The sequence below is a fragment of the Grammomys surdaster genome, unplaced genomic scaffold (assembly GCF_004785775.1).
Source record: "Grammomys surdaster isolate TR1022 unplaced genomic scaffold, NIH_TR_1.0 126091, whole genome shotgun sequence".
In the NCBI taxonomy this organism is placed as follows: domain Eukaryota; kingdom Metazoa; phylum Chordata; class Mammalia; order Rodentia; family Muridae; genus Grammomys; species Grammomys surdaster.
The window spans coordinates 6,203,619-6,225,681 of NW_021620899.1; the positions used below are offsets into that span (position 1 = coordinate 6,203,619).

Consider the following 22,063-nt stretch of genomic DNA (forward strand, 5'->3'; position numbering starts at 1 on the left):
TGTGTGTGTGTGTGTGTGTGTGTGTGTGTGTGTGTGTGTGTGTGTGTTTGAAAGAACATGAACTTGGGTAAGTAGGAAAATGAGGATGTTCTGGGAGTAGTTCGTGGAAGGAAAATAATATGATTAAAGCATATTGTTTGTGAAATTTTTTAAATAAAAGAATAGAAGTAGTTGTTAACTTAAAATTGTAATGTAACCAATTCAAGCAAAACTACAGGTTTTTTTTTAATTCTCCACTGTGTATTTCCTATTATTTTATACATGTTCAAATAAAACTTTGCAAGAATTAAAACTTTGCTAATATCTACCATCAGTTAAGATAAACAAGTATTTTAGATAGAACCTAACACTAAAACTAAATTCATAAGAATTTGAAAAACAATGAAAAGCCAAGGATAATAAAGAACAAGCTGACTGCGTGAATTAAGTAAACTGATCAAGCATGGAAGAGAATAAAACCAAACTCTTGGAGAACTTCATTGAGTTATTTTTCTATATTAGAGAAAGTATTATCACTGTTTTAATAACTCTTAGCCAGCTAAAATGCCATGGAATTTCTTCCAATAGACTTAATTTTCTGGTTTTTCATCTCTTCAAAAAATTTTCATTGTGTACATGCACATGTACGTGAATGCATGCGTGCATGCGTGTGTGCGTGCATGTGTGTGTATTGTGTCTGTAAAGAGATCAGAGGCTAGTTAGTAGATCATTGAACTCAGTCAGTCTGTCTTGGTGGCAGATTTCTGCAGTCTTTTCAGGCTGAACCATTTCTCTTGCTTTTTAAACCCATTGAGACCCTGAAACTATATTCTAAAATACATTCTGTTTCAATTTTCATATTAGAACATTTCTACTTCAATTTAAATTCAATGATGGTTTGTATTTTTTGTGAAGAATAGTTTAAATAACAGAGAAAGAAACAACTGAAAGTCACACATTCATGAAAAAATTCTTGGTAGGTTTTTGTTGTTTGTTTTCTCAAAGATTCTTCATTATTTTCTAGCAAGAAAAAGTCTGAATGTGTTTGGTCATGTCAGTGTGGTGGGGGCTATTTTGTCTAGCTCCTCTCCACTGCAGAAAGGGTATCTTACATTTTATTATTCTGTCATTGACTCAAGCATCACACATATTGATGGAAGTGATGTGTACTTCTCAAGGCACGGACTGAGGAGGATCTAGTACATCATTAAGTAGAATCTTGGAAGTTGAGATGTGGACTAAAAAAACATTGTAGGTTCCTTGGGAATGTGATGTAATTACAAGCAGAATTCATGAATTTTAAGTAGAAGACTATAGATAAACCTGGCTTAAGGGACTTCTCGGCTACCACCTGCCAATTATATTTTATGGAGAGAAATGTAAATGTCTTTAGGTGATGGGTCCTGAACAACTAAAGAATGTATATCAGCAACTTGTCTGGGAAAAAAAACTCTCAAACTTACTGCCCTAAGGTCCTTACTTTATCTAAGTTCTTAAAAGGCATAATTACATCCATGAACCAGGTAGATGTCAGGAAACTAGTGACTGACCAGCTGAAACCCTTGCTGTCTTGTTTCCAAAGTTTGATTGCTCACTCTTCAAAATTTCCCACAAACTGAGTTCTAAGAGGTAGCTACTGCCTCCATCTTTCAAAATTTTTCAGAATGTTAATGTGTATGTTTTCCCCAAATGAATACATTCCAACTAAACCTTTCTACAAATTTTTAATCAATGTTTGTTCTACAAAAATTGATTTTAGCAGAATTAAAACTGAGTGAGCTATGTCAGGACACACATTAAAAATCATTTGTAAATATGCTGTTTTCCCAATAAAATCTCTAGTGTTCATAATTATCATGTATGTGATTTGATTTGTTAAATACAGTGCTTTAGAAACTGAAAATTGGCTCAGTGGGCAAAGTACTGACCATGGCATGTGAGTTCAGGTGTCTGACACTGATATACAAAATCCAGTGTAGTGGCAATTGACATCCCAGTTCTGATAGAGCAGAGACATGAAGATCCCATGTCTTGCTAGTTAACCAATCTAACCAATTGGTGAGATCCAGGCCTAATGAGAGATCTTGTCTCAATATGTAAAATGGTGAGGTACTCAAAAAAGATATCTGATGTTGACTTCTGTCCTCTACTCTTATAATACTATATTATTATTATATTATTATATATATTATATTATTATATTATTATTATATATATTATACTTATAACACACACATACACACACACACACACACACACACACACACATATATATATATGAAATTTATTAGAGTTGTTTACAGGTTGTGGTCAACTAAGTTTAATGGCTATATACCAATGGAAAGTCCGAGAATCCAGTAGTTGTTCAGTCCACTAGGTTAGGTGTCACAGCTGGTTTTTAATATGTGCTAGAATCCTAAAGAGGCGGGCTTTAATGCTAATGAAGAAATGGGTTTGTCTGTAAAGGTGTGGGCTAGCATGCAAAGAGAGAGCTTTTGTCTTCCATTTGTTTTATACAGGCTGTCACCAGAAGATGTGGCTCAGACTAAAGGTGAACTCTCTCACCTCAAAAGACCAGCATGAAAAGCAGATATTTTCACATTCAAAGATCTGGACTAAAAGTGGGTCTTCCCACTTCAAATGATTAAAGAAACCGAAGTCCTCTACAGGTATGCCTAGCCACTTCAGTTTTAGTTCAGTCCATATATAGTCAAATTGACAATCCAAGTATACTGAGAGAACAGGTATGTGGTTAGAGTACCAACCTGGTACAACCCACCAGAGAAGATGGGACCCCCTCATTCCTCAAGATGCTGATGTCTGTTCTTTTTTGGTTGTTTATTTTAGTCTATTTAATAAGAAACAAAATATTAAAATTTCAGTTTTTCTCCCAGTCTTAGATTCTGACAAAGATTTTCAAACATGTATTAATAGGTCTCTCTTGACAATAGTAATCCAAGTAAAATAGTTCATTATTTATTAAAAGTATCAATAGAGCAATTCTTCATTGTTTTTATTTAGTTATTTATTTATAATGTGTTTGCACATTTTGCCCACATGTATAACTTCTTTGTGTAAGAGAACCTGTCTCCAAAACTAAGGTGCAGGCAGATACATTTAAGAAAAGTACCAGTTGTTGACCTGTGTCCTCTATTCCTACACCTTCTCTTCTCTATATTCTTTCTCCCCGCTCCTCTCTCCTCTTTCCTTTCTATCTCTTTTTCTCTTCCTCTCTCTACCTATCTCTCTTTTTCTCCTCTCTACTTCTTTTACTGGTGTCTTTGGAAGCAAAGCTGGGAGAGGGTTTTGGATCCTGAAGTATGGACTGCCCTCAGCTGTCATGATGATGTTGGGAATGGAACCAGAGTTTTCTGAAAATGTAGCTGATACTCTGAACTTTTGATCCATCTCTCCAGCCCCAAATTTTTAGCGGTTTTTATAATACATCATAGACTTTATGTTTGTTTTAAAGAATTAGCCAATATCTTTAATATAATCATTCTAATTAATTAGATAAAGTGCCCAAAGCTATTTAAAAAATTTTAAATACAAGGAATCTTGCAGTTTAACTTTTATCTAAATGTTGAATTTCAAAGTTATGAAATAATTCTTTCAGATCATGAGATATTCAGCCTATTATTAAATCAACTATGTCCAGCATTCCCTACAATATATTCAAATTATTTCTACTATTAATTATTGTTTTAGTTTAAATAAATGTTTTACACCCTTTATGTTATGTGGTCTTTTGGAATTTAATTCCATATTCTAGTCATTTAATTTTATAATCATACCTTCAAACTATCTCTTCTACTTGCACTGAACATATCAGAAATTAATATAACAAAAGAGTCAGAAACCAAGTAAATTAGACTAGATGGTTCATATTAAAATCCAAATAAGTGCTCTCTTATCAAACTAGTTTTGTTTTTAACTGCATTTAGGAACTTTTTTTTAGGCAGTCCTGGTAGGTCTTAAGGAACCATTTCTAAATTTAATGCTTTTGTGAACTTAAGTCACACATTAAAATTATCTTAATGGGCCATTTTGTCAATTCTTCACAATAGTATTACAAAAGAAAGGGAAGAGAAGATACATTTAAAAAGCAAATGAAAAGGAACTCAATGGGAACCTATTTAGGCTACCTGTTGATGAGCCTGTTAGAGCATCATTAATATGCGGATCATTGACATGGTAGACCATAATGACTCCTCCAGGGACATATCAGTCTATTGTGTCAGAAACTAGTTAGGAATTCATTAATGTGAAGGCTCCTGACTTCTTCATATGCAAATCATCGATGCAAAGCAATGAGGCATACCTCTCAAATGTCCATATTTTGTGTTACACTTTTTTTTTACCATCCCCTCACCCACCCCTTCTGTGAACTATTTTCTTCCCTTCAATCTTCTATGTCAGATTTCTTCACAAAAGAATCTGTGCTTAAGTGAAATCTACCAGTTCCTATTCAAAGACCTCCTCCCCTTCACCCCCTCTTCTTTGATTTAAGCCAGCTTTAAATGTACAAACCATTTGAAGCATTTTGACTAAGTCAGTCAAAATTTAGTATAAAATATAATTTTATATTTTTATCCAATGTCTAATTGGTTTTTGGCTCATAACAGTGCAGACTGAAGAAAGCATTCTTACAAAGACACTGGCTTCTAAAATGAAACCAACTATTGCATAATTTGTAGTGGAAGTGGGGAGGGCAAGAAGAGTGGACTAAGTTAAGAACAAGAGATCAGAGCAGACAAAAGCTCAAAAAAGTATGTAAGAAAGAAGGCACAATGAGCTCAATCAAGAGTAAGTATCCAAACTAACATGCTGAGCTGAATGAGTAAATGAATACATAGCACAGTGTCCAGACACAGCAAGTGAACCATAGGTAGTATTATTGTTTTGAAATTTTGTATACATGCCAATAAAGTAAAATTACTACCTATATTCTAACAATATGTAAAATGATATAGAAGGAAAGTTGTGCAGTCTTTGAACTAATATATGTTTACAACAGGCATCAAGGACAGTACTGTATTAACATTGTCTTGGAACCCATGGAAAGGTCCTGAGCTTGCCTTTGCAGCTTTTCACACACTTCTCATCTGATATCTTATATGCTGATCTTAGTCACTTTCTGCCAATTTAAAGAATAATGAAATCTTTTAAAATAGAAAAGTACAGATTTATTATTATGTGTAAGGGAAATGATATACTTTGCTGCTATTTTCTGCGAAATTTCAAGAAACAGACCATTAGTTTTTAACTTGTAAACTCCATATGCTATACTCTCTTATGCTGTGTCCGCAGAAGTCTTCAGTAATCTATCATAAAACACACCATGGTACCAAATCAGTCAAACAAAAATTAAATTAGGTTCTCACTACCTTGAATAGATTTTTACATCAGTTTTATTTTATTCAAGCTGTTTACCAAAAAATAATATTATTTTAATATAACTAATATTTATTAGAACAATTATCACTGCAGCAAGTTATACTTCATATCTTGGCTAGCATTCATTATATGCCAGAAAGTACCTAACCATTGCTTGTTCTGCTTAGGTCCCAGGCCGGAGTATTGAAATGCAGATATAGAAATTGTGTGTCAATATAGATTTAAGGGAAGAAATTAAAGAAGCTCACACATCAGACACTATTTTATTGTATGTTTCACAGGAGGCTTTAGAGTGGATCAGAAGGAGTTCATCCTGTGGAGATAAATCCCCAGCTGAATGTTTTGGGTTTCATCCTAAATAGAGTGGTTTTCATTATTAAGAAAACCTAAGAAAATGAAGAAAGCTGAGTCAGAATATGGTTTGAAATCTTCAAAATAGCAATATGGTGCTTAGGAAATCAGATTGAAATGCTACAGAAACACATATGGCATTGTTCATTTTACATGAATGAGCCAAGAGTTCCTGAGATGAAATTTTGTCGATTAAGATCTCAGCTACATACTCTGAGTAGTGCAGTCCAGAATTTGCAGTCATCCTTGTAACTAATTCTGTGGGTGATTTTTAAAAGAACTTAATACTACTATTGAATGTTCACAATAATGTTAGACAAAATTCGAAATGCATTTTTGTTACAAGAAAATATAGGAAGTGCTGGACAGTGGCCTTGAAATTGAGCCACAAGGCAGACATTGAATTGACTATGTCTTCATAAAGTTTCAAATCCAATGAAAAGACAAACACAAACTGGCACTTTCAAAATCCCTTGCAGTGCTGGGTGAGGCTTCCTCAAGTCATAGTGTTCAGTCTGACAGCATGTGGATCCAAATTAAAATCCCTACTACAAATGATTCTGGTTTTGTCTGCACAACTGTAGTAACCTGGTATTGTGAAGAGGGTAGCAGGATTTCAGCTTGCTGTCTGCCTATCTAGGTCTAGGCTCAGTGAAAGTCCCTGTGTTGAAGGAATAAGACAGAGAGAGTACTAGGTTAGTGCATCTGAGGTACTCCTTGAGATTCCACATATACATAGAAGGGTATACAACACACAGGCTTCCCATGTGCAAGAATGCATGCATGTATGCATGAACACATGCACACACATACCTTCAAACACACACATACACACACATCAAAACAGAAAAATAAGTGTTAAAGAATTTTTATTTCATGTATATGTTGTATGACCGAGGTGGCATGGACTCCTACAGAACATACAGTAATAACAAAGAAACTGCCTCACACATGGGAAAGTGCAATAGCCAGGCAAGGGTTTACTAGGAGGGAAAACATTTCATCTGAGATCTGAAGGTTACTGTGATCATGCAAAAATGAACCAATCAAGTACAGTCCATGCACTGAAAGTCCAGGAAGTAGATGGTAGGAAAGATTTTATTGATCTCCTTTCCCTAGTTTAAAATAAATAATACCAATATAGTGTGTAACAACTCAATGGCATAGCTTGTGATGATTCTACATGCTGTAAAAGCCCTACCTGCAAAAGACCAAAGCTGCCAATGGAGCTTCCTGGTTTTTGCAGCATAGTCTAGATCCCATGACCACATTCTTCAGAAAGAACCATGACTGTAAATCCTCCCCCTCAAGGATCTCACAGTCATTCTTGTCACATAAAATTGTTCAAAGAAATGTGGGTAATCTAGCCCTATAGAAAGCTAGGATTCCCGATCTATTACTGTCAACTGAAGTCATAGCCTAATCGGAACTTACATAACTGGCATTGGTGACCACACATTTCTGACTACTCAGATGCCTTTTGGCATCTCACTAGCTTTATTCTCTAAACAGAACATAGTCCACATTTTTTCTCTAATCAAGTTATATTAATATCTGCCTTTAACTCTTCAATGTCTTCAAAATGAAAAACACTCTATGGAAGTTCTCTTTATTTTTAAATGGAAATTTACTTTACCATGCTATGTGGTGCTGCTTTGTTCCTGAAAGAAATTATGCTCTTTTCTCCAACACAATGCACAGACAAAATATGATTGATAAACACAAAGTGAATCCCCTGTATTTCTATTCCATGAACCTTAATGCAGCAGCTAGAGATACAAAGATATTGTTCAGGTGACATTTTTCCAAAGTTTCATTTCATTTGGGTTTCTGATTGCCATAGGTTAAACTTATTTCATTTTCAGGATACTATAACTAATAACAGACTTAGGATATATTTAAAATTACAACTCAGTCTCATTTCTATCATTTCTTTAATGTCCATTCAATTGTCCATATACCAGAGTCATCTAGAAAGCTTTAAAACTTTCCTTGTACCTAGAACAAGTCCCAGACCATTTAAATCAGAGTGTTCATAGCAGAACCTGAGTATGGATTCCTTACTGTTCTCTTTTTTCAGGGTATCCAGGTTGAAGACACATTAGTTAGCGCTAGTCTACACTAGTTTTTACTGTTAGAATGTGTGACTAGGATAAAATTAAGCCCTAGCAAAACTCTCTTGCTACTGCAGATTTATTGTGGACATGGGCACTTGCGAGTGCAGTAAACATAACCAAATGCACTAGTGTTGATGCAAATTGTATATATATTCTATTTCTGGTACAATTAGACCTATTATACATTAATTTTAAGTAATACTAGAAATTATACATTCATAATTCAGTGAATTTATATTTCCTTTTTTGTTTTTGTACAGTAAGCAAACACTACATATGATTCCTCCCTATAAAATATATAATTGAAAAAGGTTGATATCATTTTGTTGACTATTACTACTTATTATAAAATTAACCATGTTTATGATGATTTGAAGCTGGCATAGCAAAAATATTTTCTAGTTGTTGTACCCAGTGGCAAACTGCCAAACAATTACTGTAAATGCAAGCATCATAAACCTTATTACCAAGGACACCATAGGCCTAGATCCTATAAAAGAAACAATTAGTGTCTGGAGGTGAAAATAATGGGGATGAGGTAACTGTTGTTTAAAAAGGCAGAACACACAGTATAATGACTTGAATGCAAGTTCACAGATAATGCTGATTGTTTAATTTGTGGGCTTTTTTATTATGTGTAAGGAAATACTACAAAAATATGAGTAAATGCATTTATTTTGGTTTTTATTTTCTCACTATAGTACATGAGTGAAGAGACTTGCTTTCCTTCAGATTCATTTTTCAATTGTTAGCTTGATTTCTATGCACATTACACTGATTTATAGAAAATATTTTCCTCTCACAAAAGCCAATTTACACAAACCTGTCTACTGTGTACAGAAGCAATAACATGTATTCAAGGCAAAGCATTATGAAAACAAGTAATGATATATATATAGTGATTTAGAACTTTTATTTTTTCTTTTTTTATTGGATGTTTTATTTGTTTACATTTCAGATGCCATCCCTTTCCCCATTTTCCCTTCCTAGAAACCCCCTATCTCATTCCTCCTTCTCCTTTTTGCTTTTATACCATTTTAGTTACATGCAAGTATTAAGGTCAGTTCTAGGTTGAAGAACTAGCAATATGATAGATGCAAATAGTCAAGAAACAAGCAAGTCAATAAACACAAATAGTCAAAGAACAAGCAAGGCAATAAACAAAATTCTGTGATCACTCCCATGATCACTGTTTCTAAGGGCTTATCAGAATGACCAAAGTATCTGAGCTAACTTCTCTGTCCTAGCCCAAAGTCATTTTCATTTCTGAAGTCTACTTCCTTGATCTAGCCTAAAATTTAGATTCCTGGATGAAATTAGATCTCTGTTCTAGCCAAAGATTTATATTTCTGCCTGAAATAAATTCTTTGTCCTAGCCTAATGTCAGCTTCCTGCCTGAAGCCCAATTCCTTGTTCTTGGCCAATGTCATATTCCTGCCAAGCAGGCCATTTCCTTGTCTTTGGCCCATGTCAGATTCTTGCCAAGCAGCCACAAAAGCTCTCTGCCTCTCCCCCTTTTTTATTTCATAAGAAAATGGACCCCCAGACAGTGTTATTTAATTAACAGGCTACCAAGCCTGTTATTTAATTAACAGACTACACAGAGCCTTACCAACCTAAGACAGAAGTGCATTGCTTTTGATAACGCATATTCCACAACAGGTAAGAAAGGCATTCTTGACGGAGTGACCTAAGACAGGCTCACTCTTGTTTATGAGATTTAGAACTTTTAAAAAGAAAACTCAGTTGTGAAATTTATTCTTTGATCACACTTACTCTAACAACTCCATATTCATTCAAACAGCAGTACTAAGGGAGTCATTTAGTAAAAACCTAAACAATAGGATCTATAGAGAATTTGGTTTCAGATAAGACAAGTAATCAATTCTTGTGTTTCCTCCTTCTGTGATACCACATTGTTTTGGTAAGAATCATCCTTGAATGAAATAAGCACAAATATCCACAGAAGACTGTGAAACATGAAGATCTTTTTCCATCACTCTTAACCTTAAAACTTGTCAGCAAGGTCCTTCTTTTACCTTCATTGTCAATTAAGACTCACAATGACCATGTGACCTTATGCCAGTGCTGGATGGCTCCCTTGAAGATGGAAGCCTTTCTTCTTATATAGCTGCATCCATCTACTAAAATCTTATATGAATCAGTTTATTTGTTTTTTTATTTTACACTCCAGATTTTATTCCCCCCCAGATCCTTAATCCAGCTGTTCCACATCACATACCTCCTCCCTGCCCCCTGTCTCCACGAGGATGTCCCTAACCCCCACCAGTTTCTTATCCATTAAAATGTGAGCCCCATCAGAACAAACTTGGTGTCTTTCACTGACATATCTATAGTTCTTAAGACAGTAGTTGAAAAATGTGTTCAGAAAACAGTTCTCAAATGAATAGATTCGACAATTTCTTCTGGTCATCAATTAATTTGATGTCTATTAAATCTTTTTATCTGTGCACGTAAGGAGCCTAGTCACTGCTTTGTTGTTGGTATTTGATTTCCTTATTCTGTGTTAACCAAGATCCCAAACTTCTCAAAATTTAGGGTTTTATAGCAACAATCATATTAATTTCCATAGATAACACTAAAAATGATAGGCTGGGATGCCACGATTAATACTGTGCATGTGTGCTCATTTGCACATATGTTTGTATGTATGTGTGTGTGTGTGTGTGTGTGCGTGCATGTGTGTGTATGTTTCGACATGTTTTTCAAGTTTGATTACTAAACTCCTTGAGTTGGAAAAAAAATTGATCAAGTCCTTGAGTACAGTGGGAAGTTGGAAGGCATAAAGAAAGCTAAAATGGTTTAAGTTAGGCAGGGAATCGAAACTGTAAAGAAATGTGAAAGAGCTAGAGGCTTCATATTAGAAGATGTCTGTGCTTTCAGGAGAAATGGGATACTCTAACAGGGATCATTGAACTCATAATGCACTCACTGATAAGACATCATGCTCTGTGACATCCCTATTGCTAAAAGAGTGTGAGCATAGTCACTGCTTTGTATTCATAAACTTTGAGAAACTTTCTAAATATATGTATTCTGGAACGTTTTATATGTATTCCGGAACGTTTATGGCCCATTACCTAATTGGGATTTAATATTCTTAGTACATTTAGTAAGGCAGTGGTCACCATGGAGGGGAACATAATTAGGACCGGCTGTAAGCCTAGCTTTGTGACTGATTATATTGAGAAACCTGGGTTACAGTTACTCTGTCTATATCTATAATAAGCTGCTTGCTGGTTTAAAGGCATATAGTTTTGTAACTTAACTACATTAGTCTAAACATTGGCCCACACCCTCCCACTTATGGCCAGCAAAGTGTAACCTTGTGATATATTTTCAGCCATCTTGAAACTGAATTCAATGAAATGCTTGGCAATGAAGTTCTTTTGTATTTTATACAGAGGAATAAAAATATACATTAAAATATAAAATTTATTAATGAAAATATACATGAGAAATTTAAGAGTAAAATCCTATGTATAGGAACTGTGTAAAGTGAGCTATTGTCAATATACTGACTCAACTTGCAGAGAGCTGTCTAGCAGGGACTTTTGCAGCCAGATTAAAAAAAAATGAACTAGCAGGTTAATGCCAATGTTGTTTAATCAACTGTGTTATGCCCAATACAAGTCTTTTAGTTAAGGAAAGCTGTTTTCGTTGTACCCTGTGAGCAGGATACAATACTTGTTAGAGTAAACAAAGCATGAAAAATAATGACAAGTAAAAATAAGCCTAAAAATGTGGCCAAGTCCAAAGAAGCACGAAGATTCTTGTAGAAACACACTTATAAGCCACGTAAAAAGATGCATTGACATTTGTATTTTTATGATTGTCTACAAGTTAACCTGGTTTAAAAATTTTCACCTTGACTAGGATGTTATAATACAGATGCATAAAACTCTAACCAAATGGTTAGCAATTTGGAGAGGACATTGTGAATATATGTGCTACACATTCACACATACACACACAGTGGGGTATTGAGGAAATTTTACATGTGTTTTCAAATTATTTCTGCTTGGAGACACAGTATTGACTTATTCACACTATGATATAATGAAACCATTTTAAATTTCATCTGCTCTATAGAACTTTGGAGTTTTACAATTTATTCAAGACAATCTTTAATACTTTACTTGTATAGTTACATTGAATGAATTTTTATTTTAAAATTCGGTATCGATAAACTAGCATAATTATCATTTTAAACTATTCCCTATTTTTTTCTAAGAGGTTTAAGTTATTATTGTACAGCTGTTTTGGTGTAGACTGTAAAATAAGTGATCGTCTGAGGTACCTGTAGCTTCTAATTTCATGAACTGTATCTTCTCTGTGTTGTACAGATGTGCCGTCATAGTAGTGCTATCATTGGTAAGTCAATGACAGACTTCAGCTTTGGGAAACCTCATTAGCCAGCCACCACTGACCCATACATTGCCATCAGACCTTCGGATCTAGGAATGCAAGTTCCCTGTAATGGTGGCATCATTCAGACCTTAACCAATTGGTGGATTAAAGAGTTCTTTTTTCTCTGACACTAAACTAAGCCACTTCAAACCAACTTACAAGTTTATTAGCTCATACCTCAAGGAAAATAGTTAAAATTATTAGAGACATTAGTACAGAAAATAGAAATCAATGATCAAAACTGTATTTGCTTACATTTAAAGTATAATCACAGAGATTCCAATATTTAATTCAGCTGAAAGCCAGGATAACTGAATAACTAAAAATGAAGTATTGTGAATAGACATATAATAATTACAGGATTTTTTTTATCAAGCATGCTACTGAATAATACATTATTCCCAGAAAATAATTAGGATGAAAATATAAAGACTTGACAATTTTCAACATTGTTTTTTTCTGGAAGCATAGAATTAGACAAATTCTACAATTTGACTCAATGAAAATTACTCAGAAATCATGTTGTACAAACTAAAGACACCGTTCAGCAGTAGACTATGAGTAAATCAGGCACAGGCACAAGGCCCTCAGTTTGAACCCCTAGTACTGACATAGCAAACAGAAAAAGGAAAAGGAATGAAATAATTTAGTCAAGTGATATATTAATATTAGAAGAGATGATCATGACTTTATTTATTAAATGAAGTCATAATATGGTTATGCTAAAGAATGTTACACCTTTTCAGTTGTGCCTGGATATGATTTTCCTGTTGGTTTCTTTAAATACTTAACTGACGTCAACATTTTATAAAACTATAAATCTTAATCTTCAAAAGCAGATGCCAGTAATATACATCGTCAGTTTCATTTCATTACCTGATCAATGTTTTGTAATTTTTAATTAGGCAAAGACATTTACAAAAATCTTTAAGAATGGGAGTTTGCTGTTTCTCTCCTATACTATAGGTTTTCATCCTGGCTGAATTACATAAAATAAGTCAGAATTCCATTAATAGTGTTGAGACTCTGGTGCTGTCCAAGGAAAAAGCAGGTGTTTGTCTTTTAATATTCAACAAGATTAACAAATATCAAGTTGAGAGTATACTATTTTTGGTCATAATTACTGCTATCAATTTCAAAATCGAGTCAGGCTCAGAACTCAAACACAGTACAATCCTTTCGTACAATAATAGAATTCTCTATTTAGTTGCAATCGGAATATTTCTCCTAGTCAGCACTGAACATGCAGAGTAACATTAAGGGAGAGACTATCAAACAATCTGAGGATAGACTTATTGAATACACATTTGATCTCTTTGGTGTTGAATTAGTTAACCACCCACCCAAGAGCTTTCTGGATACACAAATGAAAGATGCCACCTAATTTTGATAATTCTTAACTCGCTCAATGGCTGGACTTCTAAACCTCCTAGCAGTCAGACCATTGTCCCCTCCAGCATTCCTCACCTAACACTTCTTAAATCTGTATTTTATCTTGTTGTCCTGGCTCCTTTTAGGGGGCCCCTTTATCTTTGCTGCACAGTGCACTTCTGAACAGCCCTTCTTAAGGCTGCTTCCCTTCTTGTACTTATATTTTTGGTTGTTACTCCTTCCTGTTCCTTCAGGGGGTGGTCCATCCTACTCCCTTCCTCTGTTAAGATCCTTTCTTTCTCTTGCCTTTGTTTCTTCTCCTGAGAACCGAGAAGTTACGCCTCTCTCACTGCCCAGCCATTGACCATTGGCTCCTTATTAATCAATCAAAAACCAATAGAGGACAGGGACCTTCATCATCTGGACACATAGATTCTGGATTTGAGGAGTGAATCAAAACAAAACCTTAGAATCAGTTCCCAGCAGACCTCTACAAATAGTACAGAATAGCAGTCCAAATCATTAATTTATTTGGATATTTTTCACTTGGTTTTTAGATACAAAGGTGTGTAATTAACCCATCAGAAGAAATTCATAGATAAGTACATATTAGTTAAGGTATCAGTAGAGAACAAGGACAAATTTGAACTCTGTCTGAGAAAATTTGTGTACCTTGTTGGTGGAACACAGAGCATTCCTTAAAACACAGAGGTGACAGACATGCAAAGATGCATGACATATTATACAAATTCTATCCTTTGATCATGAATATAAATAGATGAATGGTGAGGTTGTGTAGCTGGAGTTAGATGTCTGTTCCAAAGAGCATCTTTTAAAATAAAGGATGACTTTAAAACCATGTTGTAACTCATTTTAAAAATTACTTTGACTCTAATTTCCAAATAGATTTTTATCCTCATTAATATATATATATATATATATATATATATATATATATATGTATGTATATGTGTGTGTGTGTGTGTGTGTGTGTATTAACCTACCAGAGTCTGAGATTTGAAAGTCACTTTTCTACAGAAGTACAATTTCAGTTTCCTGGTTAGTGTCAAGAGCTTATTAAATGTGACTAATTTTAGAAACTATTTATATTACCTTGCTTGGTGGCAAAAGGAATGATAATTAGAGGCAAAGCATTTCCCCATTTACCCTAGGCATAGAGCTAGTCACATTCAAGATGGTAAACTCTGGAATTTATCACCACTGCCATTGAGATTACATTTTGGAATATCACGAAATGTCAGCAACTTGGTTTGATGCATATGTGTGTAAGTTAATATGTTTCTTATTGCAGCTTTGCCAAGTAGTAATTATTATTCCAATTTTAAATCTATAAAATTGAGGTGAGATTCAGTTTCTCCAAGTTAAAATGGTAACTAGAGACAAAGACAGAATTTGCTTTGTATTGTACTTTACTGTTTTTAGAGAAGACCATTCCAGACCCAAATTTTGCCACAATTATCCTTGTACATATGTCTTATTCTCCACAGAAGTTTGGACTTTAAAATTCATTTGTGTTATCTTATTCGAACTCAGAGTTCACTGTATATCTGATCTCAGTGAGTACATGACAATCCTTATGAAACATGAGTCTGTACTTGAGGTACAAGACAGGTAGGTGTGTGTGTGTGTGTACATACATATTTGAGGCAACACCAGTATAGTAAGTGTCAGAGTGCAGCATATTTTTTAAGTCCGACAGGACACTGGAGAGTCAAATCCACCTGGAGTTTGCTCTATACCACCATATTTTGGTGGATAATGAGGAATCTGGCTCAGTTCTGCGGTTCTCTCTAACCTTACAGGTTAAAGACGGGCTTCGTTGGAGGAGATTGACTCAGAGGGGCCTCAGCACCGATACTTGAGATATGACTTCAACTGTGATTCCTTCTACTATAGATTCGTTAACACTGCAAGGCAACCCTGTACCCCTTTCTTCTGGCAGAAAGCTTCACGTTCATGCAATAGTAGCCTAGGTTATAAGGGTGCAGGCTTCCACAGCATTAGGAAGCCATGGAACCTTGGTGGGTCTCCAAGGACAGTCAGCAGGTTGGCCTCTCACTGTCAAGCAGCTGGCAGCTCTCGGCACCCTCTTGAGGGGCCTGTGCAGCTGTGTTTTATGTTTCCATGTGGCCTTGCCAAAGGTCCCCCCCTTAAACAGGCCCAGCTTCCACAATTAGTATGTCTTCAAAATGAGCTCTGTATGGAACACATTAGGTCCCAGAGGCCTCGTGGAGCTATTTACACGGCTTTGGACCACTTCCAGGATCGCAGACTATGTGGGATGTGTAAATTAAGGAAGTCTCACAGTCCAGTGGCTGTGACTGGAACATACACCATGGCTTTAGCTCATGCCCATTTTCTGGTGCTTTTCTTGGCCCCGTTTTCATGATTTTATTGTTCCACAAGATAAACGTTCTATATTCTTAAAACCACACTTTAGAAGGAATTTCTCTCTCCTTTTCCTTCATGTGCCTGGTTCCATACGTCAAGTATGAAGAAAAATGAAGACCAGTCATTCTTTTGTTGGCATTAAGGCCACTTGGAGGTTTTATTTGCATTCACCTGGCCAAATCGTAAATACCATTCAACACCTAGACATACTCTTTCTTTAGTTAGAATAATAAATTGATTTCACTTAATAAAATAATAAAATAAGTGAGGTCATCTTGTATATAGTGGAGAACACACATTAGGCAGGTGGTGGTGGTGGTGGGGGAATTCCGGGAAAGCCAGTTTTCTAACTTTGCAATCTAAAAATTTAAATCACAAATATATATTAGTTATTTGTTAATCTGTGGCTTCTATATAGCCACAGCATATGAGATTGGCTTTGTTAGTTTTTTTCTTCCTCCCCAATATTCCTCTCTGTCCTATGATTTCTGTCCTTCCAGAGTTTCTCCATATCTTCATAGGTCCAAGAGTTTTGCCTCATTTACCAGTTTGTTCCTGCTGCATAGTAACATAGGGCCTGACACACTGCCCCTGAATTTAGAAAATTGAATTCTTTGGCAATCTGGACACCAAGTGTTTTTGATGTCAGGAGAAAAAAAAGTAAGTCCAGGGGTCATGAAATTAGTTATCTACTGAAGATTGTTAATGATGGTGACAACTCTGAGAGCTTTGGATGCCTAATTTTTATGTGTTCCAGTTCATTTGAATCTTCAAAGGTGCAATACCAGTTAATTTTCATACTGGCCATCATGTTATTCTTCTGAGGCAGGTAAGTAAGCTGATATCTTAAGAAGAATAGCAAGATGCCACACAGCTATGTACCTTTTATTATTTATTTATTTATTTATTTTGCTCACATTTAAAGGTGAGATTGTTCAATGCCCAAAATAATGTCTCTTTTCTTCTTCAGGAATGGTCTTTGGGGGCTGGAGAGATGGAGAATTGGACTTTAAAATTTTGCTGCCAAATCTGATGACCTCAATTCAATCCCAGGAACCCACATAGAGGAAAGGGAGAACTGACTCCTACAAATTGACCTTTGACTTTTTCTTGAGTGCTGTGACACACAGCAATCCCCACCCCAAAACTTTTCTGAAAAAAAAAATAGAACTTCAGTTTTGTCTATTAAGTACAGAAATTTTAGCAGTTACTAAAATATTTGAAAACTTTAAATTTTATTCTTATTGAATAAAATCTTGCAAAAGACAAAGGAATGTTTTCCACCTGAATATCTATGAACCCTGAAATTAAAGGGTTGGGCCTTCATATGGGTTTTACAGATTCCTCAAGATGAAGTTAGATTTGGGTTGTTTAAAATAGCTAACTAGAACTTATAATAATTTACTAGTTAATGACTATGAACTGAAAATTATGCCAAAATTTTACACACACACACACACACACACACACACACACACACACACACACATATATATAATATCCGTATAATAGACATGTCACAAATATCCTCAATAGTCTACTACTACTCACAATTAACTGAGAAGGAAATCAATCCTACTTGACTAAGTCCACATGTCTTCTCTGTGAGACAGCTGAAACTCAAACTTAAATAGATTTAATTTTTCAAGCATATTGTATCTGCATTCTATTTTTAACTTACATGAATCTGTACATTGCTTAGTTTATTTGATAACACATACCCAATTTCTGCATATGTGGTGACACCTAACAAATGTGTCAAAATGCAAGCCTTTCACTGATATTAGATACTCTGGGTCACTTGAAATCACATGCCTATTAGTAACTAACTCTGATTTTCTTTCTCTCCAGATACTTCAAATCACATAGAGTAATAAGCCCCAAGTGAAAACAGAGACACCATACCAAAAAAGACATTTCCACACTCTAACCTGAGAAAAATTTCCACAATGAAAATTCCAAGCCTGTGCGGGAGCTGGGCATAAGAGAAATCTTGCCTCACCCAATGTGTGCATGCAATTTGCTCTATACTTATTAGAAGGGATTATTGACACTTCCAGGAAACACAATCTCACAGACACCGATACCAAATTAACTTTGGTATTAAAAGTAATTGAAGTTAGTCATTACTCTGTGCACTAGGTCATCCTAATTTTCATTTTAACCATGAGTTATTTTGCACACTATTTATTCTTAATCGAATTGTACATAAGAAACACAAATTCATGTATATTTCTCTTTATTTTTATCTCATAAAAGAAATGTCCCCAAATCAAACAGCATACGGAGTATAGTGCTGTTGTAAAAGAACTTTAAGATCAATATAAGTCTTTTGTCTATAGGAAGGATGTTTTGAAGCTAAAATCTTTTTTTCAAATGACTATTAGTTTGTTTTAACCATAAGTATATTCTGTAAAATAATACTAATGAGGGAGCCTTCTTTTTTTCTAACCAAATTTTTCCCAATGAAATCCAACTGCACTATTCATTTAGAAATTTGATAATGCTCTCTTGTGTGAGTTTTAGGAATATTTGAAAGCCCATTGCATATAAATTATATCATGGAAAAGCTGTATAAATATTCTATTATGGCACATGCTGTTCTGAGGATCTGTCAGGATTTCCTTTATACACTCCATCTTGAGTGGTATATAAATCAGATGTAAAAATTCATGTTGGACTGAAACTCAGCACTGAATGCCTCTTCCAGAGGCAAATGCTTTCTTTAAAATGTGGTTTGAATTATGTTGGTCATTTTTAAGTTATAGAAGTACAGAAAATGTATTTGTGGTTTTGAAGGAAAGAGGTTTTTCCATTTTCATAACTCATTAGGAAACTTTACAGGCCTTCAGACCATTTTGTGGTTCGGTTTTTCTCAGTTTTTCTTTTCCTCCAAAGCAATATTAAAAGCTGAGTGGTGTCTGTGAACTGATGATTACTGTTCTGAATATAAAGGTGTATGTGAACATTATATATATATATATATATATATATATATATATATATATATATATATATATATGGCTAGGGTGCATGATTAAGCCAGGCCTATCAGCTGCCCCTGCCCCTGTTTTCTCTGGGTAGCAAGTGAAATGTAGTCTATCCCACAAAAAAACTTCTGAACTCAATTCAGAATGTACTGCTTGACATTTTTAAGCTGGATTTTTACTCACAGAAACACATACTGAGTTAAAAACTGCTGCTTTGGCCAAATATTCTTACCTTTCTTAAAATCTGCTTGCTCTAACATGTACAGCAAGTGCCTGGATGCATGGTTTAAAAATATTCAAATAATGTATTAAACATATATAGCTTTTTTGTCCAGAGGTTAGTTTGGATTTCATTGAATTATTATTTTTTTCCTTTGTAGATAATGTTACTAAGTATTATCACAAATATCTAAGTTTTATTTTAGCATATACAGAGGTTATGGTCATGTTTTCTGTTTTAATAATATAAATTACAGCTTAAGAAAATCTAGTTTGAAATAAGAAAGTTGGAATAGCTCACAAAGTAGATTAAGCTTCTTTCAAATGACATGAACATAGGATTAAAAGTATTATTTCAAATATTTGAATTGCTTTAACCTATATAAGCTTAATTCACGAATCCAGTAGACCAACAAGTCTGGTAATTATTGTTTAATTCTTTACCCATTAAAACATAATATTATTAATACTTTTCGAAGTAATTTCTGAAAGTTCCTATTTAGTACTCGGATTCTGAGTTTTCATTCTTTATGCAGTTTCCTCTTCATCATATTAAAATGTTTCTGGTGAAGTTATTAAATCATTTGTTTGGGGAGTCTTTGGTTGGTCACTCAGAAAACAATCAAACATTTGCCTGTAGCTAGTAAGAGCGAGGGGCCCTATTCCTTTGGGATGCAGGGAAGAGCAGACAGGGATCTAATTGTTCCTGTGTTTTATCTGCTGACCTGCTGTCATGGAAATTAGCCAGTTCTGTACTACAGAGTGATTTGAAGGCTACTTCTATATTTCAACATTAACAGACAAGCCGGGTTACTAATGAGGGGTCATGTCCCAAAACTCTCATCAGTATAACTGAATATCCTTTTTTCTATCTGGGTCATTTTTTTATTATTATTCTGTTCCACTTAGTTTTACTAAATTATACTAATTTGTGTTCCATAATGTTACACTCAATATGACTATGAAGTTTTATGTGAAATGTGTATTTCACTCACATTGTCTTCTTGTTAGTTCATTATTAAATTAATTTCTCCTATGATTTAACCTGGTATAGACTACTCCAAATGTCTTTATATAACCCACTAAGCAATTAAAATATTCATAGCAGCTATTGAAAGTGTATGAATTTCTGAGCACTATCTACATATTGAAACACCATTTTATATAAATTAAGTATATTTTAGGGTGAAGTATGGGTATTTGAGAAACATTACAAATAAATGTACTCCAAATAAAAACAGTTTTATAAATGAAGCCTCTATTATTCAGGGTTTCAAATCAAGCAAATAGTATGCACAACACCTATTACTGTATATAAATGACTTTTCCTTAATTAAGAATATGAGAATGCTATTATTTACACAGTATTAACATGCTAAATCTGACACAATTGTTTTTATGAACAAGAAACACATTTTTAGGTTTAATTTTTAGGTTTAATTTTAGGTTTAATAGTATTTCTGGTAACATCCAAAATAATAACCTTTTATAAACATTAAAGTATGTAAAACATGTGCTCACCTTGCTTTTACCTTTAAGCAGCCTTTTATTTGTCTACTAGGAGCTTCTTCCACTGGCTTTACAGGCTCTGGCTCCTTCCTTTTCTTTTGACAAACCAATATATAATTTGTGCCATTGTTATTTGACCAAAATGTACCAACAGAAGTTTCATAGCGTATACAAAACTCCACTCTACCGCCATCTTTTTGATAAGGTGGAACCAATGAAATCTTAAAAGAGAACTGGTCAGTTTCACCATCGCACGAGTTAGGAACATATTCTGCTAAAATGTCATAATGTGTCTGCCAGTCATCCAAAGACATGCGCACATACACTAACTTCTCAAAAGAAATGTTCAGAACTCGAATAATGCCCTTCACACTCGTCGACCCAGGGAGGTGTTCAGCAGACTCCAGCACGGCTTTCTGGACTTGAAGCTGTTCCATAAGCTTTTCTTTTGAAGAAGGCAAGTCAAACAGTGGAGATAAAACATATTCGTCTGTGTGAAATACATCCCCACTTAAGTCAAAATCAGTTGAAAGACTTGGTAAATCCCAGCAATCAAATTCTTTAACAGACACAAGACTGAAGCCAAGGCTGTCAGCAAAGGAAACTCTCCGGGAAGCTGAGGTTGGAGTGTCCAGATACAAGTCTTCAGAAGACCCTGACCCCCGTCTGCTTGGCTGAGGGGAGTAGCCAGGCTTGAAGGTCGCTTTAACTTCTTCATCCTCACACACAGAATCAGACAGATTAGGAACTTCTAAAAAGTTATCTTTGCTAATCTGAGCGGGTACTTCAGCGGGCTCCATCGGTCTCTCTGATTCATCAAATAAGAGAAAACCGTACAGCTGGTAGAGGCTGATAGCTGAGATACTGAGGCTTAAAATAAGTGTAAGGTTACAGTTGACATTGCAAAAGAAGTCAGTCCTATAAATAGGTCCAAATGGCTTGTAAACTATGCTACCCTGCCTCCAAGGCCTTTCATATGATAGCATCCAAGCTACTCTGGCCAGGACGTTCCACATTTCACTCTTGATGTTTAAAGCTGCATTTGTTGATAAGCTCAGTTCCCAAGAGACATCAAACATTATTTTGTCATTAAAGAATATTAAAACTAAGGATAAAAATGCTGTTTTACCATTTTGATGTTAAACAAACATATAAAAGATATTGATATAAACATATAAAAGAAATAAAATCAGGGAAATAATGAATATGTACTGTGAGGAAGATCAATCCATGAAGTAGGTACGTTTGGACAGTAGAATGTGTGGATATCTGTAACTCGCAGAGATC

The 22,063-nt window shown here is 34.8% G+C and overlaps 1 protein-coding gene across 2 annotated transcripts in view; it reads right to left on the reverse strand.

Annotated features, from left to right (window-relative positions):
* Positions 1 to 21,576, reverse strand: part of Ppp1r3a (protein phosphatase 1 regulatory subunit 3A) — a 34,278-nt gene extending 12,702 nt beyond the window's left edge. For both annotated transcript variants that reach the window (XM_028755929.1, XM_028755928.1), the window contains exon 1: positions 20,789 to 21,576. In XM_028755929.1, the coding sequence (XP_028611762.1) occupies positions 20,789 to 21,576 (788 nt within the window). The remainder of the gene's footprint in view (positions 1 to 20,788) is intronic.
* Between the last annotated feature and the right edge of the window lie 487 nt (positions 21,577 to 22,063).